This window comes from Coregonus lavaretus (assembly GCF_964263955.1).
Source record: "Coregonus lavaretus genome assembly, chromosome: 37".
NCBI classification, from domain to species: Eukaryota; Metazoa; Chordata; class Actinopteri; order Salmoniformes; family Salmonidae; genus Coregonus; species Coregonus lavaretus.
Genome location: NC_140024.1, coordinates 7,539,789 through 7,567,221, shown reverse-complemented (window position 1 = coordinate 7,567,221; position 27,433 = coordinate 7,539,789). Strand labels below are relative to the sequence as shown.

At 42.8% G+C, this 27,433-nt stretch overlaps 1 protein-coding gene across 1 annotated transcript; it reads left to right on the top strand.

Annotated features, from left to right (window-relative positions):
- The first annotated feature begins 14,907 nt into the window (after positions 1-14,907).
- LOC311111187 (zinc finger protein 507-like) lies at positions 14,908-26,915 on the top strand. Its single transcript, XM_084153883.1, has 7 exons — positions 14,908-14,995; positions 16,177-18,350; positions 18,811-18,928; positions 19,350-19,461; positions 21,270-21,374; positions 22,190-22,324; positions 22,491-26,915. Exons 2-7 carry the CDS (start codon positions 16,179-16,181, stop codon positions 22,915-22,917), a joined length of 3,069 nt encoding a protein of 1,022 aa, XP_084010009.1. The 5' UTR covers positions 14,908-14,995; positions 16,177-16,178; the 3' UTR covers positions 22,918-26,915.
- Positions 26,916-27,433: the final 518 nt, after the last annotated feature.

Genomic DNA, 27,433 nt, shown 5'->3' with positions numbered 1-27,433 from the left:
ATCATGTGACACACTGAACACCCCCCCACCCCTGTGTGTGTGTGTGTGTGTGTGTGTGTGTGTGTGTGTGTGTGTGTGTGTGTGTGTGTGTGTGTGTGTGTGTGTGTGTGTGTGTGTGTGTGTGTGTGTGTGTGTGTGTGTGTGTGTGTGTGTGTGTGTGTGTGTGTGTGTGTGTGTGTGTGTGTGTGTGTGTGTGTGAGTGAGTGAGTGAGTGAGTGAGTGAGTGAGTGAGTGAGTGAGTGAGTGAGTGAGTGAGTGAGTGAGTGAGTGAGTGAGTGAGTGAGAGAGAGAGAGAGAGAGAGAGAGAGAGATAGTGTTTTAGTTTGTTTGTATCTATAGGGGATAGAAGGAGATTAATGACTCGAGAAATAACTTCACATTCCGACTTGCCCGATTAAAAAGAGAGAAGACATTGTTTTCTTGATTGCTGAACAATCGCTAACTATCCTGGAAGAAATCTGAGTTTCATTGATCCATCAAATCTCCATCAATACAAAATAGAAGTCTCACAATATGTCAACATTGAAATCCCTACCGTCAACATCATTCTTATATCAAAACTCACATCACTAATTTTTTATGATGCTGCTTACACAGGAATAGCTTACAGTGTCTTAGCAATCTTTACTCAGACAACTAACTGATTGTTAGTGGTGGAGAAAAGTTCAAAGTTGTTCAGAGTTCTTCTCCAAACTTGTTGAGCTACTCAGGATGCGATTCAGTCAATCAAAGTCCAAATGATTTATTAGCATGTGTGACATTTCTGTGGCACGCTGCTTCAGGGCCTACCTCTATCTATCCCTCTCTCTAATTCTCCCAATTAATGCATAAAGGCAAGCTCGGGTTATCGTTTCCTCTATTCCTCCCTCCATCCCTCACTCCCTTTCCATCACTCTCAATTAATGTGAGGGGAAGCTTATCTGTTCTCTCTGTGCTCTTATGAATATGCAAACGCCTCTTATCCACACGCCAGCCTAAGGTGATGGTTACAGTGCTCAACTCAGTGCATAAAAATGCACTTCTTGTTTGGTGGCAACGTTACAGACGAGATAGAAAGGGATGCTGTGTATGAATATTGTTAACGTTCCATCAACCTTTGTGGTTATTTCTGACCTTGTAAGTATACACTTTGGTCCTGGTTGTTCATTCCCTGTTGTTTGTGGTTATGGTCACTCCCATGTTCCGTCTGGGATTGCAATCAATGTGTCTCTATCACTGAGAGTATGGTATACAGGCGAGGAAAATAAACAAGGATCCACCACTGATCATTCCTGATGATATAGCCTTACTAAAGGATCCATGCCTTTAGTGGGAAATAGGGGCTGCAAAGAGCATGATACTGTTTCTCACTCTATAAAAATATAAATGTTTTTCTCTATTATGGAGACAGTGACTTTTATTTTTGTTGGAGCTCCTCAGTTTATGAGCTGCTGCCACAACAAAGTGCCATTAGATGGGAAGCTACAGGGGTAAGGGTAACAGATGACTGACAAGGAGAGGCCTGCACTGGGATGGAGCAAGCGACACGACTTTAACCATTTATAATCCGCACCTCAACATCAAGGGGAAACCTTTTATTATTGACAGCCCAGATGCAAGATGTCAAATGTTTACCATTGCTTTCAAGTGCTACATCTGAAGGTTCTTTTATTTCCTTTTTTTTCTCTCTCAGAAGACAATTTTTCCTGCACTGCACATTGAAGGCCTCTCTTACCATGTGATCACTGATTAAAGTCCCTTAAGTGTCACCTGCCAGCCAACTCCGCCACTGTTTACACTGGAGCAAGGACGCCAAATTAGGCTCCACTAACACTTTCACATGGTAGAGAGTGAGAGTGTGTGTGAGAGTGAGAGAGTGAGTGAGTGAGTGAGTGAGTGAGTGAGTGAAAGAATGAAAGAGAAAGAGAAAGAGAAAGAAAAAGAGAGAGAGAGAGAGAGAGAGAAACACACAAGGCTCCACAAGTGAAGAACAGAGTTCTATTCCTTTTGGATAAAAGCTTCCCGGGTGATTTTTATCCAATCTGAAAATCTATCATGCGGAAACGTTGTGGACGTCAACAAATATCATGTCAAATAGACTAACAAATGTAATAAAGTGTTTTACTGTGCTTTCATTTGAAAAAGAGTAATAATACATGTTGTTTTTTCCGCTACTAGTTTGATCAGTGGAACGGAGGAGGGGAGAATGGAGTTGCTTTGTTTCTGTCTGTGCGTGCGGGCGGGCAGACGAGCATTGGGCTTGATAAATGAGAAACAAAAACATGCATTGTGCCTGCTTTATTTATACCACTTGTTCAGTGAGGACATGTCGATCCAGATTCTCAGTTCAAAGGATCATGAGCAAACAAAGCATGAGGAGATTCATAAATTAGATTTGTCATGCTTTGTGGAGCAGTATTTTATGCTTTTTAAATGAGTAAAGAAAACATCATCGGTGTGAGACCATTTTTGTGCCAGTATCAGGCAGGATACAACCAGGAGGATGGATTCAACAATCCAGTATGAGGAGCATGTTCTGACAAGAGTGAGCTGCTTCAGTTGTGGTTAACAGCACCATCTGTAGGAACATTGAGGCAGTGCCACCACGAGCTAAAACTGCACTTCAACCCCCTCTCGAATCACTGGTCTGTCTGTTCTCAAAGTCATAGACCATGCAGATCTACTGCTTAAATTAATAAGTTATCCTTCGTCCTTATCCATACATATAATTTAGGTGTAAATTATTTTCAAGTTTTGTTACAGAATGGTCAAACGTGACAGTGTTTTAGAAACGGACACCAGCATAGGAGAGCAAAGGGTGAAGATATGAATCGTACATTATTGTGCCATAATAACGCCACATGGTTCTCTGACACCTGATTGAGGTCCGTCACACATCCCATCATCACCTCACCAATCCCCCACTCTGGCCCTGTGCTCTAATTATCCTGTTGACCTTGATACACGAGCAGTCCATGAGGGAGAGCGATGGGGGTGGGGGGTGGGGGGAGCATTAACTGCAGGGATCATGCCAGTCACATCAGCATATGTGTCAGTAAAGCTGACACGCATGCCACTTTGCTGCTCCACTGCTAGGGGTGAGCACACCCTCATGTCACATCCTTAGATCTGTAGCCCGAGGCAGGTAAGGCCCCCCTCGCTTATCCTATCACCCATGAACACCCTCAGATGTACATGTACAAATGTTTATAATGCACAAAATAAACACACACACACACACACACACACACACACACACACGTACACACACGCACACACACGCACACACACACCTCTGACATACTAAACAGACCAGTCTGTTCGGTGAGAGTTATAAATTGTGTGGGTGAATGTAGTCCTATTTCATGACAGACCTAAAATTAACAAGAGCAAATGTATTCTCAATGAAGTTCCCATAATGCTCAGCCACCTATCCGTTCACCCCAATTAAATGTGAGCTTTAGTTGGCCTTTAGAAAGACCACCTTTCTCATGACAAATTAAACATTACTAGAAAAGATAAAGATTGAAATAAAAACGTTTTTTTTAAGTCAGCAATAATAATCCCAAACCTAATTATAGACAGTGCAGATTTTCCAGACTGATTTGCTCCAGCCAATTAATTTATATTATTTTCTGGATGACATTCAGAGCTGCATCCTTTTGTCTTTCTTTCTCTGTTCACACCCACACAGATTTCACACGGCTTCCTCACCATACGCAGCTCTCAATGCTTCCTGAGTTCTGAACCTGCGACACACAATCATATTCAGCTGTAATATATCATTGTATCATTCTTTCAAACTTGTCTCTCGCCTTGAAACATAAAGCTGTGACCTTGACCCCCACCTATAGTTTCTGCTGCGTGGTGATATGAGATATCAAATATATATTTATTTTCTCTACACACGGTGACGCTGGACACAAGAACACGCTCTCTCACTCCATTATTGGATTCTTTAAATCACTGACATCAGTAGCCATGTCTGGATGAAACACACAAACCCCTCACCTTACTCCTGAGTTACTGTCACACTAGCCAACCTCAGTATTACCACCGCTTCTTCTTCTTCTTCTTCTTCCTCCTCCTCCTCCTCCTCCTCCTCGGCCTATTTCTATCCAGTGATGACCACAGGCCTTTAGTCCTGCAGTAATACTTAAGAGGATAATAGTTTCGCACCGGCTTTAATTAAACACTAATCAAAATGAAGGCCCATGGTTAGGCTATGGCCTACATATTGTACATCTTACAGTGTAATGACTTTAGAGCCCATGAGGGGCTTCCTTTATTCAACCTGGAAATACACCCAACTTTATCCCCATCAGGCCAGGCAGCGATCAGAGTTACTAGCGGCTTTACTCCCAGAGCTCAAGGTCACAAGTTCATATAGGGGTCAGATAACGGTCAGGTCACCACTGTGGTCCCCTCCCCTTCATCGTGTCCCTCTACCTAATTCTATGAGTTAAAAGCGGAGTGGCTGGAGGGGACTTGATCCAGACTAATGGATTCTTTAGGGTTGTGTTTACCAGTCATAAACACAGGCAATGGGGTCACGCCGCCATGTCTTAGTGCATTCTGAACACTGAGAACAACATCACTCTTTCAGGTCCCCATAAAACCCCACCAACGTCTGTCCCTGTCCACTTGTCCACTTAGCATGCGTTGTGTCGCAGCACTCATTTATAAAAGACTATAAGTACAACAACATAAAGTACAAGACGTATGGTTGTTTTAGTAGGAACACATATTAAAGAAATGTAAATAAGTTGACTCTCCAACGTCTAAATGGTTTACATACTATACAATGACCTTTCTTCATTAGCTCAAGACCTTTATGCACAACCTGATTATATATTTTAGATGTTCTGTCTCTGAATACTTCACCTTAAATCTAATAGAGAAACAGTAGATAGAAAGGCAGTGTATTAACTCCATGCACAAGGTGTTGTTGGAGGAGCGTGGCACTGGTTACATACTGACAACAGCTACACAGTGAATGAGAAGGGCTGTATGTGCGTGTGTGAAGTGTTTGTTTGCAGATGATGCTCTCTCGTTAGATGACGTGCGTTTGTGCACTTGGTTTGTTTATTTCAAAGAGGAGACTCAAAGCGAATTATGTGCTGTATGGCAATATTAATGTGGAACGTGAGCGGCAGTATGCCTTAGTCATTAAGACACATTAACAGTGATTTCAGGAGGCTGATGTTCGCGGCCATCTCCTTTTCAGCTCAAATGGGAACGGATACAATGACATTACTGCCTCCTCGAGACATCCACAGCAGAGGAATATGTTGTGTGAAGAGAAAAAAAATTATAGCGGAAACAGGATTGTTTTTCCTTCATCAGCAGATAACAGCATTGCAGCATGACAAACTTGAAACTCTGCTTTTCGCCCTGGGCCAAGTTAATTGCATTAATTTTCTCTGACAATTTCACAAAAAAGTAAAGACAGAGAGGGGGAAAAAAGGAACAACACTGAGTGTGTGTTTGTTACAGAAGTGCCCCTGTCATTTTTCAGCAATGATGAAATTAGTACAAAGTGTTCTCTCTGGATATAATCAATCATTACTTTCACTCGGTGCCACCGAATACTGCTGAAACCATATTTCCCCCCACTTGAGGACAAATGCTTCTTGATTGTGTGGCACCCTTGTCTATAAATATATCTCAGTGCAGCTCCCTGCAGAATTAGGTTTGAGTTTTTCCAGAGTAAACATCTGTTTCTGCAAGCCCTGAGACAGACAAACTGCTGTGCCTCTTGACCAGAAAAGATCAACGCCTGTTAAGAGAGAGCAGAGCTGTGGTGCCTGTAGCAAAGTATTACCACAGTACTGGGACACATGTTGAAGTACTAGTGAACATTGACAATGTGTTAGTTTTGATTACCCCATCTATAAAATCAAAACCCTATAGAAAGACTAGGCCTAATATTTCAAATTGTGCATGCAAGATTCAACATGTTTTCTGTCTCGGAGTCTTACAGTATTAAAAAAAAAAAAGTACAGTATATACATATTGGTACTCATACAAATGCTAAGAAAAGCTGACAGTAGGCTGTGTTCAGTGTTAAAAACAACAAAGCTCCCATCAGCGTTATCATGGCTTTCCCGGGTCCTTTCAGATGGTGATTGAGCCAGTGGTGGAACATGGTGCCCTGCTGTGATTTGTAAGGGTATTTTGACTCTCATTTCCCCAAGCCACACATGCGGTCGGTCGCTGGGCCTTGTCTCTAGTGCATACTGTCCAGGCCTCCCAGAAGAAAATCTGTTCCAAATCGCATTACAGCAATTTCCCATTTGGAATGCTCGGACAAGCCCCAACAGAAATCAAATATTTATCATGTTGTATTAACCCCCACCCACCCCCATATACACACTAACACCCCTATCGCTCCATGTGTTGGCTAGTCTCTGCACTGAATTAATTATCCTATTAGGCCATAGCTCAGGTGTTTTGTTGTTTGGCTGGGTTTACACACACACGTGCGTGCACACAGACACACACACAAAACGTTAAATGCACATATACACACACACGACCGCGTATGGCTCTTGATATTACCACCAAAAGTAAATCTGTCGTAGATCGGTCTGCTCTATTGAACTGTTGTTGTGTATCACACTGCATGTTATCATTGTCTGGCTAAATAGTGTGTTTAAACCTCTACCCACATGTGCATGAGTCAACAGACCACATATTTCAGTACATGAAATCCATGTTGGGATGAGCCAGGAAATAACACAATTATTGTTTCTCATACAGTATCTAGTTTTCACTACCTTCCCAGAGCACAGATTGTGTTTAGAGAACATATTTTTTGTCCCAGAACAAAGCTACATATCTCCCTCTCTCCCTTGGCCTGTCCTCCTGTTCAGACACTTCTCCAAAGCCAACACAAACTACAAGGGGAAAGTTTGGATACTCTACTTGTTAAATGCATCTGCATTTCTATTGGATTTCTCAGAGGGAAGACATTTATCTTCCTCTGGAGCTGTTGTCTGTAGTGAAGAGTGGGGAAAGAAGTGCACGGTATGGATGTCTGGATATTCACACACACACACACCTCAGGAATTGCTAGATTTTATGTAAATGACCAACCAAAAAATTTCAATTTTCATAATACATACTGAGATAGATGTTACCAGATAGGGAGGACTCACCATCCTCTGCTGTTCAATGTTCTTATCGCTGTAACACATACCAGGAAACACCCCATGCTAATAATCAATGAAACAGTGCTTATGCAAGATCACAACAGTTTTGGCACATAGTTTTCATGGAGCCAGGTCAAACTGATATCCTTGTAGGCAAAACAGATGATAAAGTGTCCAATTATCTCACACATGATTCCTAATATTCCAGAAATCAATCTGATGTTCAATCACTTTTCCTGACCTAGTTGGGTAGTTGAGTGTTAGGCCCAGTACAATCTGACTGGTGATAATGGTGCTGGGTGATGCAGTTTAACCTCTAAAGTTATCCTCTGTGTCCCAATCCCTTCATTTTAAAGGGCAAAGCAAATTAGCAGCAATGAAAAACAGTCATTGAAAAATAACATTTATCTCCTGCTGTTGAACACAAAATAAAGGCGCATCGTTGGGGTGTCTGCTGACCATAATCAGTGAGATGTTAAAGGCAGATTTATAGAGGTAAATATTTTGACTCCTTGACTTCAGAGATAATTCCAGCTTTACGGGCTAGTATTCCCATACATTATGTCCTTACATTAGGTGAATACTGCACTTAAAACTCCAGCGTTTAATTATTTGCACCAGTCTAATAAACAAAGTTTATAGCAGTGATAAATCAGTCAAACAGAAACACACAGAGAGCTGTTAATCTTACATATTCTATCATAAACAGCAATCTATAAAGAATATGTGTTCTATATGAAAATGTGCTTGGCTGAATACCGTAAGTAAATGTAATAAATGGTGCTAACATCGTGTCTAAATCTTGGTTGCTGCATGTTGTTAATTTGATACATTAGGCAATAATTTGCTAGAAATAAATGTTTATTAGCTGGCCGATCCTTTCCCGAGTGCTAATGATATCTATTTAAGAAGATCCTTAGGAAGATTTCAATTAGCACACAACTTTCCACAGTCATGTGGATCACAATAATCGATTAACCATAGGCACACTACTTAGTTGGTCAAACAAAACTCATCTATTCGCTGCACCATAATCTGTACATTAGCTTCCTCTCTTTTTGCTGGGGGTGTTTAGTTTCTTCTGTAAGTATCGAACATACTGCTAGACAACAGCAGGGAGAGAGAATAGCCTACTGTTGCTTTAGAAGTGCTGTATTTGCTTACGGGGTAGGCAGAGAGTCCACAGGCCTGGACAGAGTGTATGGGTAGGTCCTAAAGGAGTTTGGAAAGTAAAATGCTTAATACATGAAAACAATCTGTGTTTCTGATCAATTCCCCTCATATTACAGGGAAATTTCTCACCTGTTGGCAACTGTCTGTAATTTGCTACTAATCAGTTTAATTCAAACCTACTAAACCGATAAGTTAAACATTAGCCATAGCCACATACTCTTTCCCTAGTAATCAATGACGTGAAAAATGGAAGCTGCAAAGCATGACGTCCACAAAAGTGGATAACTACCTGAGGCAAAAATCCTGCCATCTATTCACTTATTCATTCATTCACTTAATTTTATTCAACTAGTCATAGATCAATAAGTAATTAATTTCACTGGCTAAAGGAAAATTGTTCCATGGTGAGCAATCAAAGGGTAATGTTACTTCAATTTGCGGCTTTTTGTTTGAAAACTTTAGATATGAATCAGGGGGAGGTAGATAGGAGGGACATAAATATGCACAAAACATTAAATTGTTTTAAATAGTAGAATATAATAAACATTTTTGGTGGGCGTTGTGTGTGCATGTATGAGTGAGTATCTGCAGTTCAATATTCCTAGTATCTTTGGAAGGTCAAACATTTTAATCTTGAGATAAACCACTGTATATCCAGTCAGACAGACATGAGACCATAATACCTATTCAGTCAAACAAACACACACACACACACACACACACAGTGATCCTCATGCCAGCATTATTGTCCCTGTCTCCTTCATGGCCAGGCACTCCTCTTCTCTCATTCTAAATGTGTCTCCATTACAAATAGTGGCAGACTGGGGAATGAAGAGGACCCTTTAACCGCTCGGAGATAAAGCACTTATAACCATCCTAGCCATCTCCAATGAGGACCTCTGTAATGTACCATTAGCATAACACAATAAGAGTGGAGCTTCGGCTATTTTGGCAATTATGGGGTTCCATGGCTCCCTATGTGAAATGGTAACCAATATGCCAGCAATCTGGTTAAGAATTGTACCCAGATTGTGTCCATTGTCATGGATGGGGTATATAATGTCCAAATTGAACATCGCTGTATGTAACTGTTTTTTTTATGCCATTGTTTTGCATTCAATCATGGTGCAGTGATTAAGTAAAATGTAGCAATTACAAATTATACAAGCTGTAAATTGCTGCTCATATTCCTGTACGTACTCATTTTGCAGTGAAAGTGTTCTGCAGTGGTATTTTCAACAAGTGAAACAGTGCTGAGAGATTCGTTAAGGCAACCATGGAATGAGAAATCACAGCTGAGAGGTGGGAAATCGGATCAGAGACCACAAATAAGCCAAAGGCTCTCCAGAAAATGATTCCAAAAACAGCTGCAGCGAGCCACAGATTTTCTTCTACGGAGAGGATATATTTTAGGGAAAAGGAGTGTGAAATATATGAACACGGGCTGATGTTTTGTTTGTTCTCCCCAGCAAAATGGAGGACATAGATCGTTCCTTATTGCCTAAAGACCCACAATGCAATTCTAGCCCTTCGGTGGTCACTTAGGGAGTGTGTTGCAGGAGTCACATGGTCAGATGGATCACATCAATTTGCCACAAAACAATATAGCCTCTCCTCCCCCCCTTGTTGTCCTCCCGTGCCTCACATATATGATATGTGGGAAGTGAGAACACAGCCAAATAATGTACGGCCGCCCATGGCCGTGCACTCAAATGGTGCTCCGTAGACAGAGGTGATAAATGAATGCATGTCAAAGGTCACAATGTCCTGATGCTAGCCAGAATTCCAGTGGTGCACGGCTACTAGCACCACTCACTGGTCAGCGTGGAAACAGCAGTTTGGCTACATCAAAGAGAATGCATGTGTTGACTGATGGAGGAATGACAGATGGGGAGAGGGGAGAGAGGAAGAACAGCTCTCAGTTAAAAAGTGATGTCAGTCTTGATTTGTGTGGTGTGATGATGACGGTGATGATGCATGAGTGTTAGTTATAGGAATAGGAATTTCAGAAGTAATGTGGAATGTGGTTTGAGTGATATGATGGTAATGTCAGCGGTGGTGTGACTGAGAGCTGCTCTAGCCCGTTGTGACATCATCTGACAGGGTTTGGATCACACAGTCCTCTGGGGCTTCTCCTCTTCACTCTCAAAAATACACACAGACAACGATCACACACACACAAACACACAGGTTCGCGCATGCACGCGTACACACATGTTATAATATAGACAAGCAACCCCACACAAACAAGCATTTACATAGAAAATACACACACACATAACTCTCCAATAAGAGCTTTTTGTCTTTGTCTGCACTCAATAAGCTTCACACGTATTGACTCATCAACTCATCAAAGGTGTTGTCAAAACGTATCGCAATGATGTACATCTCTTTCGCTGTATTTCTCTTTCCCCATTTCTACCACTCCCTGAGCCCTCCAGGTGAAGAAAAAACTTCTGAAATAATAGCTTAAACTGAGGTATTACTTTAATACTTCCATAGAAATAACCTGATTCCAACATTTTCAAAGGAGCAGGCTCCCTTGCCCGGGGCTAGCGCGTAATGTGTGAGTGAAAGTATATCGCTTGTCACTTCAGATTAGAGAGCAGGCTCTGTGTGCCTTTGAATGAGAGGCAGCTGTGGTAATAGGAGGTGTAGATATTAGAGTTAATAAAATCATGTGGAAGAAGATATATATGCAACTCGACCAAGTACAGCAGCGGGGAAAAGGCGTACCAGAGGAGGCTGGTGGGAGAAGCTATAGGAGGACCGGCATGGAATAAATGGAACGGTATCAGACACATCAAACATACGGAAAACACATGTTGGAATCCGTTCCATTTATTCAATTACAGTGAGCCCATCCTCCTATAGCTCCTCCCACCAGCCTCCTCTGAGGCGTACATTAGTCTGTTCCACTGCAGCACGGGAGGGAGCCTGACCTCTAATGGCACCCCCCTTCACTGTCAGATTGATATTAATAATAAGCAGCCCATGGCATACCCTTATTTATTTAATATAAAGGGGGTCAGATGGACTGTGTAACTCTGAAAACGTTTGTTATGGCGGTGGAGCACATATGGCTGTGTGTGTAGGCTACCAAATTAACAACCAACCAGCAGCTAAATGTAGGTAAACATCATGCATGGACAGTAAATCTTGGTGGGTATTGGTTAGGTCTGATTTGCTGGAGTCGATTCTTGACATAGCCGTAGGTTTAGACAACAGTAAACATACTGTAGCAACCACACTAAACCAAGGAAGCCCTCAAAATAATACAATTGTGGCTCTACAAACAAAGCCATACAGTGGACAAATCACCACCATAAACAGTGTATGATAAAAGAGCTGGAAATGTAATTAAAACAATAAATCCAGCCAAGGCATTACTGGACCAACTCACGTCCTCTCTCCTTAGCCCTGTATGAACATCTCTCTCTAGTGATCACCAGCACTATGCTCAGCCCAGTACACATCGAGACACTACATCACTGGATTGGCTGGACCCTGAGACCAGGCCTTCGTCTGCAGCATGCAAAACCCCACACACTCTCAAATGATTTGATCCATATTTTACCTGAAGCTCAAGGGAAATAGATATACACTGAATGAACACCACATCGGGTAGTCCCGACGTGACCATGCTATCCAATCCCTGGACAGCAGGGCCAAGCATTATTACCAGGGTTGGGGTCAATACCATTTCAACTCCAGTCAAACCAGGAAGTACACTGAAATTCCAATTCCTATTCTCTTCAATGCTTTTCAATGAAGAACATTTGGAATTTAATTAGGTTTACTTTCTGAATTGACTGGAAATGTAATGGAATTGACCCCAACCCTGATTATTACATTGACAAATACCTAAACGTCCCTTGTTTATCACAAATGTTGAATACAATTTTATTTGAACTACCAATTGTCCGTGGGGTTGGTTCTTATATAAGAACCAACCCCACGGACAATTGGTATAGTAAGTTCAAATATAATTGTATTCAACATTCCTGACAGACAAGTGACGTTTAGGTTTTATTCTATGTAATAATGTGTGGCCCTGCTGTCCAGGGATTGGATAGGGGTACCCAGACCCATGTGACGTAGACTATGTTCACTCACCCTATGGATGTCTCGCTGCTGCAGTGGTTCCATGGTGCTATTCAAAAACTCACCCAACAGCATGGGGACCCAGCCCTTGACCAGCAACTTCAGGTGTCCACAGTCCTTCTCCACAGCGACTCTGTTTATTGGTAGTATTGCGGTTAATAACAAATCAATTTAATGTGTCCCTCTTATTCCCTCATTTGAAAATCGAGATTATGTTTTTCAAAGAGATGGGCCATCTGATGTTTGAAATGGAATAACAATGTTTATCATATAACATGGTACCACATTGATATGGGATAGGCCTATTTCTTCATGTGCAAATATATGTGACGGTGGTGTACATGGGTAGCTAGCTCTCAAGAACTCAAAGGGGGTATACCCAGCGCTTGAGTTCTCAATTGAACTTATGGACCACAGCTGGATCAATAAACTGCAATCCCGATCCTCTGTTTTAACATTTAGAAACTTTATTAATCCTCATTAGCAATACAGTTTTGGAAACCTTTGGAACTTAACTTTCATATAAGCGAGAAAGACTCTTTCAAATACAAAATATAAGCTTACTGAGCGCAGTTTAGCAAAGTTGCACCTGGCTGTTTTCACACACCGCCTCAGCTACGACACATCCTCTCACCTTGCCTAATAAATCAGACTTTGATACCGATTCTTGGTATACAGTCTGAAACAAAGCACTGCAAAATCGTGTACATTTTCCTTACAAGCCAGCATGTTTAATAAACATTATATTTGAACATACTCTACCGGTCGTCTGTGCGGTTGGTCCTTTAGCTGCTCGTAATCTGAGAAAAAATATCCACAGCAAAGTATTGTTTACCCGACTTTTTAGAGCTCTGTTACTGAAGTTCAAATTTCTATCACCTGGCACATGCACAAAACCATGTAAAAACCTGTTAGTATGCCTGCATTGCATGCATGTACTTGATAGCCACTCACATAGACCTGCGTTTTAATAATGCTTTCCTGTGGATATTTTGTCTAACATTTCGACCAGCTGAAGGACCAAGACCACAGACAATCAGCAGAGTAAGTTCAAATATAATTGTATTCAACATTTGTGACAGACAAGGGACGTTTAGGTTTTTTGTAAATGTGCGTGGAGTTGCCTACAAAATTGAAGGCACCACGTTTAATGACTACCTCTCTCCTTGCCCTCACATTTCCATTGGACCATTCCATTCCACATTTCCGGCTGGATCACGTGTTTCTCAAAATACATTCGGGTGCAACTTTCCTAAACTAGGTAGTGTATTTTTTGTATGAAAAACAAAATATTTTGCTTAAATATGGAAGTTAAGTTCCAAATGTTCCTTGAATTTCAATTAAGTATTGCATGATTTATAAGGAAGTGGCGCACTGGCCATGTTGCTCACCTGTGTCTTCCTGTCTATCTGTCAGTGGGAGCAGAGAACCTATCAGGAGCATGCAAATGTGATCCCGCCTCCATGAAGGTCATTATCGTATATTTGATTATATAAAAACATTTATTATCAAAAATTAGAATTATTGATATTGATAACTGAATTTGATATAAAAAAATGCAATTAATATATGTTAAAACAGCTTTCCATAAACTGTGTAGCCTACCATTACAAGTATGAATTGAAGATATTAGCAAGTCTTGGAGGACAGTGGAAAGTATAAAAGTTTGCCTTTTGTTAAAAATCTTAGTGCATTTCGGCACTAGGATTTAAAGTCCTCTTCGTCTTCTTTGGTGTTTCATATTTTAATGGCCTACTATGGGTTAAGGGAGGGTTTCCTAAAGTCGATCCTGGGTGAACATTTTTGGGGGGTTTTCCCTAGCACTACACAGCTGATTCAAATAATCAAAGCTTGATGATGAGTTGGTTACTGAATCAGTTGTGTAGTGCCAGGGCAAAAACCAAAACGTGCACACAGGAGGGGGCCCAGGACCGACTTTGGACAACCCTGGGTTAAGGACCAAGCACCAATCACAATGGGAATATAAACCAAACATTATGCGATTGGTAAATTAATTGGCATGCAATCGATTGAACAAGCTTTTCAATGTCATTTAACAAGCACTAGATGGCAGTATTTGATAATGTTAACACCAATGAGCGCTGTACAATTACAGATTTACACAAACTAGTAGGATGAATGGTGAATAGAAATTGAAGAGCATGTTTCAGATTTAAAATATATTTGGTAGAGAAATTAAGGTCATTATACACTACATAGCACATTGAACATGAGCTTCTCAGTGACATAACTGCACCTGCACTTTACCTCCATTTGATATGGGTTTACATTTTGTTCTTAGTTGCATTATACACAAGTAATATAACTTGTGAATTCACACATATTACATACTCATAAACCAATTCTGTCAGAACTGTTCAGTGGATTTTTTGGTGGATCTCTGGTATTGTCTCAAATTACGGAGTCCATGTTGGTCACCTGACCATTTTGGTTTGAGTCACGTGATCCGTGCTCCATCCTCGCCATTTTGCAGTGTGAGAGACAGAGGCCACTTTTTACTGCTAAAGGATAAAGCATCGTTTTTTATGTTTTGAGGCCAAAGATCATTCAGAATTGCCGGATCAGTAAGTACTTAGCTAACCAACACATAAAAGTCGCATGACCCTTTGACATTTATTAAACGAGAAGCCAATGAAATAGCTAGATGTATTTTACAGTGTGTTGTGTGAGAGACTCGTGTGCTAGCTTGCTAAATTAGCTTAGCTTCAAGTGGTTGGCTTGTTGTCATGTACAGTGCATGTCCTGCGCCTTTTTTTCCAGATAAAGAATGCATATCTCTAGCGTTGGACTCCATGTTCTCGACACACCTGTGCGATTATTGTGGCTATGTTACCTACCATTTAGCTATAAGGTTTTACAGATCATTATTTTGCTTTCGTTAGCTAGCCAGAGGCAGAGTCAACCATCCACGCCTCGGTGAATGAAATGTTATTTTTAGCCTGTTCTGTCAGAGAGGGCAGGTTTCCCTAGTAATGCACACATATCGATGTCCCCGTTCAACTAGTTAGCTAGCTACTAAGCCAAAGTGGGCAGTTAACAAGTTGGCCACCAAACCCTAGCTAAAACCTTAATCTTATTTGAATCTCTTTGATTTGAACAATCACTTAATATACTGCAGTTTGTGGATTGTGCAAACAGCTTTTTGCCTACCCAAGGCCTTTGTCACTTTTGCAGAAGGAACACTAGGTAGTACAGTACTGGAGAAAGTTCATGGATATTTAGGCATAGGCTATTCCTTAAAAGCAGAACCCAAAGAAAAGGGAACCTGGATTGCGGTCAGAAAGGGGAAAGTGTGGTACCAATTGCAGACTTAATGTGCTTAACCACAATATCTTCCTCTAATGTGGTACTGGTAAATAATAATTCATCCTTGATCTGCTTGACTGAATTACCACAGTGTTTTCTATGAAATAGAATTCTTGGATTTAGGAATGGTAAAACTAAATAACTCTGATTGGGACTTTCCAAGTTCAGTACTGTACTCGGTGTGTACTCTGTGACCCCTGCTGTGTTTTGCACACTGCCCCAGCCAGGTCATGAACCTAGTAACACAACAGGTTTCTTGCTCAGTGGAAGCCTAAACAGATTTAGCCAACATTTGTTTGTGGAAAGAAGCACATTTCCAAAGAGAGCAATATGATATTTGCAAGAGACACATTAAGAGTTTACTAGCCATGATCATATTTCAGTGCTATGCATGCCAAGCTGATTTGGTAGTTTAACAGGCTTGTTTTGTTTTCTCCAGGCATGGAGGACAGCAGTGGAGTTTCCATCCTGGTCCCCCACTCTAGAGGCCAACAGGAGACTGTCTTCATCCCTGAAAGGGTGGAAACGCCCCCAGGTACCCTGATTGGGCCTGGGGATGACGACCAGAGGCAGCAGCAGAAACAGGCTGCAGACTCCCTCATCGAGGTGATCGAGAAGCTCAGCAAGATCGTGGAGAAGCGCCCACGTCGATGCACCCTGGCTGGGAAGAAGAGGGCTCTCATGTCCTGCGCCTCCGTCAGAGTCCCAGAGATCAGGGAGGGCAGTGGTGGGTCCTCCCCCTGCAAGAGAGCCCGGGAGTTGAAGGAAGAGGTGAAAGAGGAGGAGATCCAGCCAGTCAACAGTGCCCCCGCTGGCAGCAGTAGGACCATCACCTGTTACCAGTGCAGCCTGTGTCGGTTCCTGTCCCCGACCTTGAGCCTGCTGAAGGAGCACCTGCGGCAGCACGATGAGCAGCACAGTGACCTCATTCTTATGTGTTCTGAGTGTCGCTTCACCTCCAGCCACCAGGAGGAGCTAGAGGCCCACGTCAGGCTCCACTTTGAGGGCAGCAACTCTAACAAGAATCCTGTATCCAGCCAGCAGTCCAGCGAGAAGAATGAGGGGTTAGGGATGGAGGGTAGTGTGGAGGAGGCTGTGTTCAAAACAGCCATGGACTGTGCTAAGGAGATCCCTGCTAAGAAGAAGTGGTACAGCTATGAGGAGTATGGGATGTACCGCTGCTTGATTTGCAGCTATGTGTGTGGACAGCAGCGAATGCTAAAGACCCATGCATGGAAGCACGCAGGTCTGGTGGACTGCTCTTACCCTATCTTTGAGGACGAGGCAGTGGCACCTTCCAGACAAGAAGCACCAGCACCTCCTGTGGTTCCTCCTGCAGAGGAAGCCATAGTGGTCCTCACCCCGGTACCAGAGAAATCCCAGAACCTCAACAAGATGTCCACCTTCCAGATCGAGCTCTGTGCCCCTGTGGCGGAGTGTGGGAATGAGGCCATGACAGAAGCAATCACAGAGGAGAGCCCAGTGGAGGGGCCGTATCCCTCTAAAGACCCTGTCACTGAGGAGCCAATGTTGGAGGTACAGGTGACCACAGAGACGGAGGTGGAACTTCTGCAGGACTGTCGTCAAATTACCAGCACAACAGACAGCCTCCTGTCGTCAGCCCAGAAGATCATCAGCTGCAGCCCCAACAGTGCCGGCCATATCAACGTCATAGTGGAGCGACTGCCCTGCGCAGAGGAACCTGTGGCCACCCAGCCCCTCCCCCTCCTCCCCAGCCCAGAGGTGGGCAGAGACAAGAGCCTGCTGGCTGCAGAGGAGGCGAGCCATGTGGAGAACCAGCCAATGTTTGCTTACAAGGAGGGGCAGCAGGAGGTGGTGATTGGCTGGAGCAACAGTGAGAGGCAGCAGACCAACACTGACCCTCCACGTGACGAGAACGCTCCCCCAGCCCGCAGGAGGACCCACTCTGAGTCTCTGAGGCTGCACTCCCTGGCTGCTGAAGCCCTGGTGGCCATGCCCATGAGGACCATGGAGCACATCAGGAGCATCGTGGGCCAGTGCTCCCAGAGCCCTGACACGGGCCAGAGGCTCCTGGAGATGGCCACAGCTGTAGCAGTAGCAACCGACAGAGCCCCTGCAGCGGTAGAGGAGCTGGCTGGCATGGGTAGCGTTGGGGCAGCCCTGGTAGACCTGGAACTGCAGGGGTCCAGAGAGGACGGGCTGGCCGAGGGCCCCGCCAAGGCTGGCATCAGCCTGTCCCTGCTGACGGTCATAGAGAGGCTGAAGGAGCGCTCGGACCAGAACGCCTCGGACGAGGACATCCTGAAGGAGCTCCAGGACAACGCCCAGAGCCAGCACGTTGGGGGGGTCAGCGGCTGTGTAGGGGGGGACCCAGGTAACCCTGGTGGAGGTCTGGTGGACTACATCCCTGGCAGCGAGAGGCCCTACCGCTGTCGCCTGTGTCGCTACAGCAGCGGGAACAAGGGCTACATCAAGCAGCACCTGCGAGTACACCGCCAAAGACAGCCCTACCAGTGTCCCATCTGTGAACACATTGCCCCAGACAGCAAAGATCTAGAGAGCCATATGATCAACCACTGCAAGACCAGGATGTACCACTGCAAGCAGTGTACTGACGCCTTCTATTACAAAGTGAGTAGAAGGACTGGAGAGAGAGAAATTAGGACAGACTGTGTGCTTCAATGTCCCTGGGCAGAAATGTATTATTGAAGCGGCTCCTTCTCTAGGAGAGAATATTGCTCTAGAGTTTTTGTTTCTCGATGACCCAAATTACAGTCATAAAGATAAGATGAATTGATTGTAGAAGTGAGAGTTGAGATGGAAGTTTGTCTGCAGCATAGTGCTGGTTGGTGCAGTGCAGTAGGGGAAGTTTAGTTTGATTCAGGGAGTAGAGAACTAGCCTATTGATTTCATTACTTTCATGAGACACCTTGCCCGTTTCTGCAGAAATCATAACATTCTGTGGGGTTTCGGACTCCAGAGATAATTTTGGAGAGGTGAGGGTAGCCTGTGTGCTTTTTCCAGGCCCCAGAAGATCTCTTTTAAGTTAAGTTTCTACTGTTGGAGGTTTTATTACTGACCCTTTCCACAGAGTCAGCTGAGGAACCACGAGAGAGACCAGCACGGTTTGGGCGACACCAACGCAACACTAACCCCTGTCACTGAAACCACGGCAACCATGGAGGAATCTGAAAAGATGACAGATGATGGTGAGAAATGTGTTAAATGTATATTTAAATGGAAAGAAGGGGAGGGCTCTCAACCAACGTGAGATGCAACCCAAAAATGTTTTATTAATTGAAAAGTAACAAGGGCAACGCTCGCTCACCATTAAAAATGTATTTTATTTAAGCAACTGTTATAAGCTTGACGTTTCGGCCTTCATCAATGGCCTTCATCAGAACAGTCAAGCCTTGAATAAAAAAGCTTGAATAAAATGTTTTTAATGGTGAGCGTTGCGCTAAGTGTATTTTTCAACTTGACCAAACATGATCAGTCTTTTTACTCTAAATCAAATACTGTTTCTCACCTATTATCCTCTCCTCTACCCATTTTGATATTTTTTCTTTTATTGCCACCTCATCCTTTGTCCACGATATTTAATGAGTGTACTTTTGTTCCGCTCTCCAGACTCCATCAGTTCGCAGAAGGTGTACAAATGTGATGTGTGTGATTACACCAGCTCCACGTACGTTGGTGTTCGGAACCACCGGAGGATCCATAACTCTGACAAGCCTTACAGGTTGGTGCTGCGTGTCTACCGTCTGTGTGTTTTATCATGGCGATAGGATTCATCATGATTGCAATTTGGATTCCTTAGGACTTGACATTCAGGTAAATTTGCCAGTGGCACACCAGGCCAGTGCCAACTCAAAGCTACTGGCCCAAATTGAAAAAAATACTGTCCTGTGCCAAGATCTCACAGGATAGTGAATGATGCATGCATAATTGCAATATCAGGTGATTTTATCATTAATTTGTGGGATGCGCAAGCTAGCCTATAATAACCTAACCTATCTCAAAAAGGGTGTTATTGTTAGCAAGTCAGCAGGCTACAGTTGTAGGGCCCTATAAAATCAGTTTAATAATTTGCTTAATTCCGTTTTAGTTTTTCCGGGTTTCCGAATTTGTTCAGGTTTTAACTCTCAATCACTTTTTTTTATAGAAAAAACAACAATTGGATGTTCTAATTCCACCACAATTCTTAAACCACATTAGTAGACAATTCTGTAGGTGTGGTAAATTTTTTGGGGAGGTTGTAGTTGCCCTTTTATTCAATTGTGCACCTAGCAAGAGACCTTAGTGGTGTTTCTGTGCTGTACAATGTAGGCCTACAGTGTAGCCTACATGTGATGGCAGAGTTTGCAAAACAAATGAATTGATAGTAATCATCATGATATCATTCTGCCAGGTAGGCCTACTTTGCAGTCACCATTTAATTGGGAAGCTTTGTTTTTTCATTCAAACTTCCCATGATGACTGATTTGCGCATCGCAAAGATTCAACCAAGACTTCGGACCTTGTTTGCATACCCATTGTTGCCTTAGTTAGCATTCACAGGTAGATATAAGTTGAAACGTCTTTCCTACCTACCCACCCTATTGTCTACCGCCGTTGTTGTTCTGTGAGGTGCTCCACGTGACAATAATAATATAATAATAATATGCCATTTAGCAGACGCTTTTATCCAAAGCGACTTACAGTCATGCGTGCATACATTTTTGTGTATGGGTGGTCCCGGGGATCGAACCCACTATCTTGGCGTTACAAGCGCCGTGCTCTACCAGCTGAGCTACAGAGGACCACAACCAGTAGAGAGCTGCGTGCTGTTGCTGCCCAACAGATGATACCGCTCAAACTAGGCTAGGTTCATTTTAGTAATCCAGATATTCACCTCTTTCCATGTTACGGATGACATAATCCTATTGCTCACTCAAAACCATTAATAAAATAGAATGTACATGTTATGATACAGATCTCCAGCAGAGGGCAGTGAGTGTTAGGTAAAGATCAACCTTGGAGTCTACAGCTGGAGTATTTCTCACACTGCAGCACCCGTGTAAGCGGATCTGCCCTGTTCTGTGTGTACACACTCTCGAGGCGGCATCAGATGTCTGAGTGGGGGATCTTATTCTCTAAGGCCAACACACACATCTAGTTTGTTTTGATGTTTTCCCACTATAGACCCTCAATAGAGCCCTTTCATGCAGGGGAGTGCAGTCTTTCTACCCTTATGCTTTGGTATCCTTGACTCACTTCAAAGCGCTCCACAGAGAAGCACACGCCTTTTAACTAAGGCCATCTTATCCATTTGAGCCACACAGTGTATCGCATCTCTGAACATTGTGCTGCCAGCTACACTTTGAGCTTAGCCACGCAACAAAATAGCCGTCAAGACAACAATGTGGCCCTCCAGGCTTTTCCTGCTGTACCAGCCGAAACAACAGAATAGTAAACAGAGCATAAATAGCCAAGCACAACAAACTGTCAAACAACTAGGCCTGTACAGAGATGTTCCCTCTAACTCTGGCCCACTCTCTGGTACTGTAGGTGCTGCAGCTGTGACTTTGCCACGACCAACATGAACAGCCTGAAGAGCCACATGAGGAGACATCCTCAGGAGCACCAGGCTGTCCAGCTACTGGAGCAGTACAGGTGAGGACCAGCTCAGGGGTTAGAGGTCAGGGTCCAGCTACTGGAGCAGTACAGGTGAGGACCAGCTCAGGGGTTAGAGGTCAGGGTTCAGCTACTGGAGCAGTACAGGTGAGGACCAGCTCAGGGGTTAGAGGTCAGGGTTCAGCTACTGGAGCAGTACAGGTGAGGACCAGCTCAGGGGTTAGAGGTCAGGGTTCAGCTACTGGAGCAGTACAGGTGAGGACCAGCTCAGGGGATAGAGGTCAGGGTTCAGCTACTGGAGCAGTACAGGTGAGGACCAGCTCAGGGGATAGAGGTCAGGGTTCAGCTACTGGAGCAGTACAGGTGAGGACCAGCTCAGGGGTTAGAGGTCAGGGTTCAGCTACTGGAGCAGTACAGGTGAGGACCAGCTCAGGGGTTCGGGTTCAGAGAGGGGAGACCTGGGCTGGGGAGTGGGAGAGGTAGAGAAAGTAGGCCTATGTGCTTCAAAAGAGTGTGGGGATGGAGGAAAAACTGAAGAGTAAGACGAACCCATCTCATCGAAAGAACTCCTAATGAACTCTCCTTTTAGTGTAGATATGGAGGATGTCTGGGTATACAGAGTTGTCTGGAGCATAATATAGAGCATAACAGATAAGCAGTATCAGAGCATGTGTGCCACTAGGTCTCTCCCTGAGGAGTCTTTAGTGGAGCTGATCCCTTTTCATATAATGGAGTTGAGGGGATTAAAGGGAGCCACAACCAGCATATTAAATCAGCTGCTTCTGCTACAGAGACTTGATCCCTTTCTTTTCTCTCTTCCTCTTCCCCCTCTCACTTACTCCTTTCGTTTTCAGGTGTTCATTGTGTGGCTATGTGTGCAGTCACCCTCCGTCCCTTAAGTCTCACATGTGGAAGCACGCTGGCGATCAGAACTACAACTACGAGCAGGTGAACAAGGCCATCAACGAGGCCATCTCCCAGAGCAGCCGGTGAGTAGGGGGTGATGGGGGTTGGAGTTTTAACGGTCTGCCTTCACCATCTGAAAAGCTTCTAGTCAGACTGAAGCCTATGTTTGGGTCCCAGTGAACAGTGATGTGTAGGGTTATATCTCTGTCTTGATGGTGAGCCTGCTCTCTCTCTCTCCCTTGGCTGTAGTTCCCCCAGTGCCCCTCAGAAGGTTTCCGCAGTGGGGGAGGCAGTGGCAGAGCAGTCTGGTGTGGTGCAGGGTGGGAAGGAGAAGGAGAGGGTCTCGGTGGACCCAGCCCCTCTAGCAGGGGTCCCTGTGGACAGTGTGGGAGGTGGTGGCAGCTCAGGGTCATCAACAGAGCTCATCCAGTGGTCCTCCAGAGAGCAGGCCCCCCAGCACAGCCCCCCAGGGAAGGAGGGGGTCCAGTCCCGGGCCGGCATGGAGTATTGTGTACTGCTGTTCTGCTGCTGTATATGTGGCTTTGAGTCTACCAGCAAGGAGAGACTGATGGAGCACATGAAGGAACATGAGGGAGACATCATCAGCATCATCCTGAACAAGGAGCAGCAGCAGCAGGGAGCAGCCCAACCAGCAGAGGGCAGCACAGCACAGTGAGACAGCATTTACCCTGTACCCCTCCCCTTACCCCAACAGAGAGCCAGGAACCTTCCCCCACACTCACACTGAGTCTGACTTAACAGGGAAGTAATGTACCAGGCATCTTGTTTTCTGGTTCTTAATTTTATGTACTTAACAGAAGGTTACAAAAGTGTATCAGTTGGAACTCAGACATACAGAAAAATGGAAATTGGAAAACTCACATTTCAAGGCATTGCAGTAGAATGTTATACCTGAACATTAGTTCAGACACATTTAATACCTCAGCAAACACGCATTTCCGTATTTACAAATGGAGCTCAGTCCAATTTCATCAGCAAACATATATTGACCACACGGCAGCTTTTCTATTGAAATACTGTAATATAATTTAATATATTTAATCCTTCACATTTATAGTTTCTGTGGCACCTGCACTAGGCTATACAGAGATGCCATATAGTTGCATGTTGTGTTCTTCATAGCTATATTCAATATGGGTTAATACAACCTGGTCTCAGAGCTGTTTGTATTATTCTGTATGTAAATCTGAGACAATCGATTTAGTATGATATGTTACGTTTCGTGTGGTATGTAATAATAATAATAATAATATGCCATTTAGCAGACGCTTTTATCCAAAGCGACTTACAGTCATGCGTGCATACATTTTTGTGTATTGGTGGTCCCGGGGATCGAACCCACTACCTTGGCGTTACAAGCGCCGTGCTCTACCAGCTGAGCTACAGAGGATGTATTAATTAGTGGAAGTCCATCACCCATTTCGTGTGATATGTTACGAATTACAATTCGTATTATATGTTCTGAATTTGCCAAACGTATGCTATGTTACGAATTCTAGCTAGGTGGCTAACGTTACGTATTGTACGTCTTGCAAAATCGTAACATATTGTACATTTTGTAAATTCGTAACATATACAAATTGGTAATTCGTAACATTTAATACGAAATGGATGATTGACTTCACAAATTAATAAATACCATACAAAATGTAACCTATCATACTAATTTGAGTGTCCTGGATTTACATTTACTATGTTACGTCTAGTCTATGAGACCAGGCTGGTTAATAATATGTATCAATGTAGGCCTATGCATGTTGGTTTCCGTTATGTTGAAGCAAAGGAGAAGCGTTGTTTTGTTCACTGTTTGATGCTATTTTGACCTATTGGACCTCTGCTACGTTATGGTAATGATGGGTCACTTGAGGGTGGTTTCCTAAAGCTGTAGGATAGATATACTATTAACAAGTTGTTGTTTTACCAACATTCACCACAGCATCAAGGCTTCTTGAGGCAGAAAGAGGTTAGGGAGGAATTTAAGGTATGATCAGTAAATTATGGTGCATTTTAGTGGTCGTATTAGACCCAGGTGTTATGATGGAGAAATGGTAAATGGACAATCATTAAACTTTGATTGCAGCCAACACCCAACTGTGTTTAGCTTAGGCTACCTGTAGTTACTTTAGTGAAAGTATTACGGTTCTGATTATGATAATCATTTCTAGATTCATGTTTTAGCTAAATAATTGGCAAGTTTATCACTTGAATATGTTAAGCAATTTCCAAAGTTTCTCCATATAGGCCTAGCACTTGTAGATAATGGATAGATGGAGTGATTGACATCCTAGCACAGATTGGTGTGTTAGTGTACTAAACCTTTATGAGAACAAAGGAACAGCAGGTTCATTAGTAGCCCATCTCTAATCTGTGCTGTATTGACCAACAGTAGAAGTTGATATATGAACAGCTTTTCAAGTGATAGGCCTATAGGCTACTGTAGACTGACATTGAATATCTGTTTCCGTTTGACTACCTCTGCTAATGTATTTCCAAACTTCACTCACCTTTCCATTTAGTTTCACACTAAACATGCTTGGTATGCAGATTGGTGACTTGGTAATCATTTGCATGCCCTTACTGTTTTTATGTAGACAGATAGGTATAGGAAATTATGATCAAATTAAATATCCATAATTCATGGGATTTCTGGATTGCATTTGTGTAGCTCAATGTGTCAAATAAATTAAATCGTTATCTTCTGCACGCTGAAATTCTAATTATAATGGCAGATTATTATTGTCTCACGTTGATTTACAATTCAAAGTACTAGTGTCAGGAAGACAGTGACACCGTCTGCATTTAAACCACACTTAATTCCCCCACCCTCATTTACATAGTTTGCATTTTAATGAGTGGTTCAGTGAATTAAAGCAAGAGACAACCAAGGAGAACCTCATGCTGATCATAGGCCACTTTCTGCTACGTGTAATCTATCAAGGTTTATAACAGCAGCTTTACATGATTATATTCTATTAGTGGACGTACTGTAGTGCAGCTTCTTACTGTATCTTTCTGAGAGCCTAATAATCTTCTTACCTTGGCAGACCATACAGAGAGGGGATACAGTGGGAAAGGGAACTGACTATGGGCCTAACTGAATTGATTGGTGGTTTGGGGTCAGATGTGCAAATAGTTTTGGATAGATCTGACATTGTATTTCTTGTGGGAAAGCTTCAGGTTATTTTTAATGTTCATTTTACCCATGCGGAGTTGGCTAAATGTGTCATTTGTGAAGCCAGTTAATTATTTCTGGAGGGCTTAGCTTTTGTTTGTTTGTTCAATATTTACATTGTCACATGTAGGAACTTGAAACCTTATATCCAGGACTAAATCTGTTCATCTTATGAGTGTTGAGCGTGAAAAACACAGCAGCGTTGCAGTTCTTGACACTCAAACCGGTGAGCCTGGCACCTACTACCATACCCTGTTCAAAGGCACTTACATATTTTGTCTTGCCCATTCACCCTCTGAATGGCACACATGCACAATCCATGTCTCAATTGTCCTAATACATTTGTTCAGTAGCTTATGTCCAGTCTGCTGGCAAGATTGTATACTCAATTAGGTATACTACCATTCTTGTTAATCTCCTATACTCCGTATTTGTCTATTTGATTTGGAAATGTTAAATTTCAGATGGAGACACATCCGTGTGAGTCTACCACTCTGTCTCCTCCCGGCTTTCATTTCAGCAATTAGTCTATGAACTGACATGAGAACCTGAGTGGGAGGAAAAAGTTCTTATAGGGTATGTGACATCTGATGTGGATGATTTGGACATGTTCTTTGTTCACTAACCAACCCTTATCCCCAGGTCCCTACTCATTCAACTACAGGGTGCCATGTGATGGCTAACTGTCAATACTGAAATTTCAAAGAAATGGTAATGTTCTATTTTTGCTCATCCTGTCAACGTTTGTGCCTTTTGATTTGAGTCTCTAAGAGAGTCTCTCTAGTAGTTATTAGCTAGCTATTTGTTATAGGCTATGTCTACCAGTGGTTGCTGTTGTGCGCCCATCTGTTCAGAATGATGTTCCAAGGAGGTCGTGGGTGTTATTCAGTCAAAGCTGAATAGCCTCCGTAACACACCACCCATTGCTCTGTGCTGTATCCAAACACTTGGTACTGTAATATCCCATTGGGCACACACTGGTTGAACCAACGTTGTTTCCACATAATTTCAATGAAATTACATTGAACCAAGGTGGAATAGATGTTGAATTAACGTCTGTGCCCAGTGGTATGGGTCTGTACATAATTAGTTGAAATACTCTAGTGTTGCAAACAGACATTTTTTAATCTATTTTTTAAATATATTGTAAAGAAAAAACACTAAGTCAAAAAATCTTTCAAAAAAAGAAACAAATTTGCTAAAATCTTGGAAAATGGGTGTGCTTTTTAATTGGCTGTAATGTATTTGAGGGGAGTGTTTGTGTTTAACTTAAAGTACACTGAACTGCATGCATTTCAAGCCAAAGGAGAGGTGAAATCTCTCACTTTTACACTGTTAACGCTGTTCAGTGCTTACATTATTTCAAGTTCAATGTGGATTCGCTCCGTAGGCCACAGCGATGCTTGCTATCTATTTATTTTGTCCATCATAGACAGTATTATGTCATGACTTTGCCAGTGTATTTTTGTAATAAATACTTTGAGGATAAACTGTGGTTGTTTTGTATTGAACTAGTTGTATGGGTCATATCATATGATTTTAATCACTTTTTGACTGCACTTCTTTTGATTTGAACGAAACCTTCCATACATTTGCCCAAAGTAGAAGTGGTCAGAAAGTGACATGTTGGACCTGAATGCCAAAACATTCAGGAGTTAAAGGTAATCAAAGTTGACCCATTTTGCATACCCCACCCTACCATGAGAAAGTAATGTCTTCATTACTGAAAAAGATAAATTTGTTGAAAGCTTACAAACAAGGTTGTCAAACTATTTTCTAGTTAATTGAAAAAAGTTTTCATTAAAATTGTCATATTTGAACCTTTAGCGTCAATTAGCTAAAAATACGTAACTTCTAAAAATGCGTAAACTTTAAAGGTTCATATGCACAGTGTACAAAATATTAGGAACACCTTCCTAATATTGAGTTGCACCCCTTTTTGCCTTCAGAACACCCTCAATTCATTGGGGCATGGACTCTACAAGGTGTCAAGAGTTCC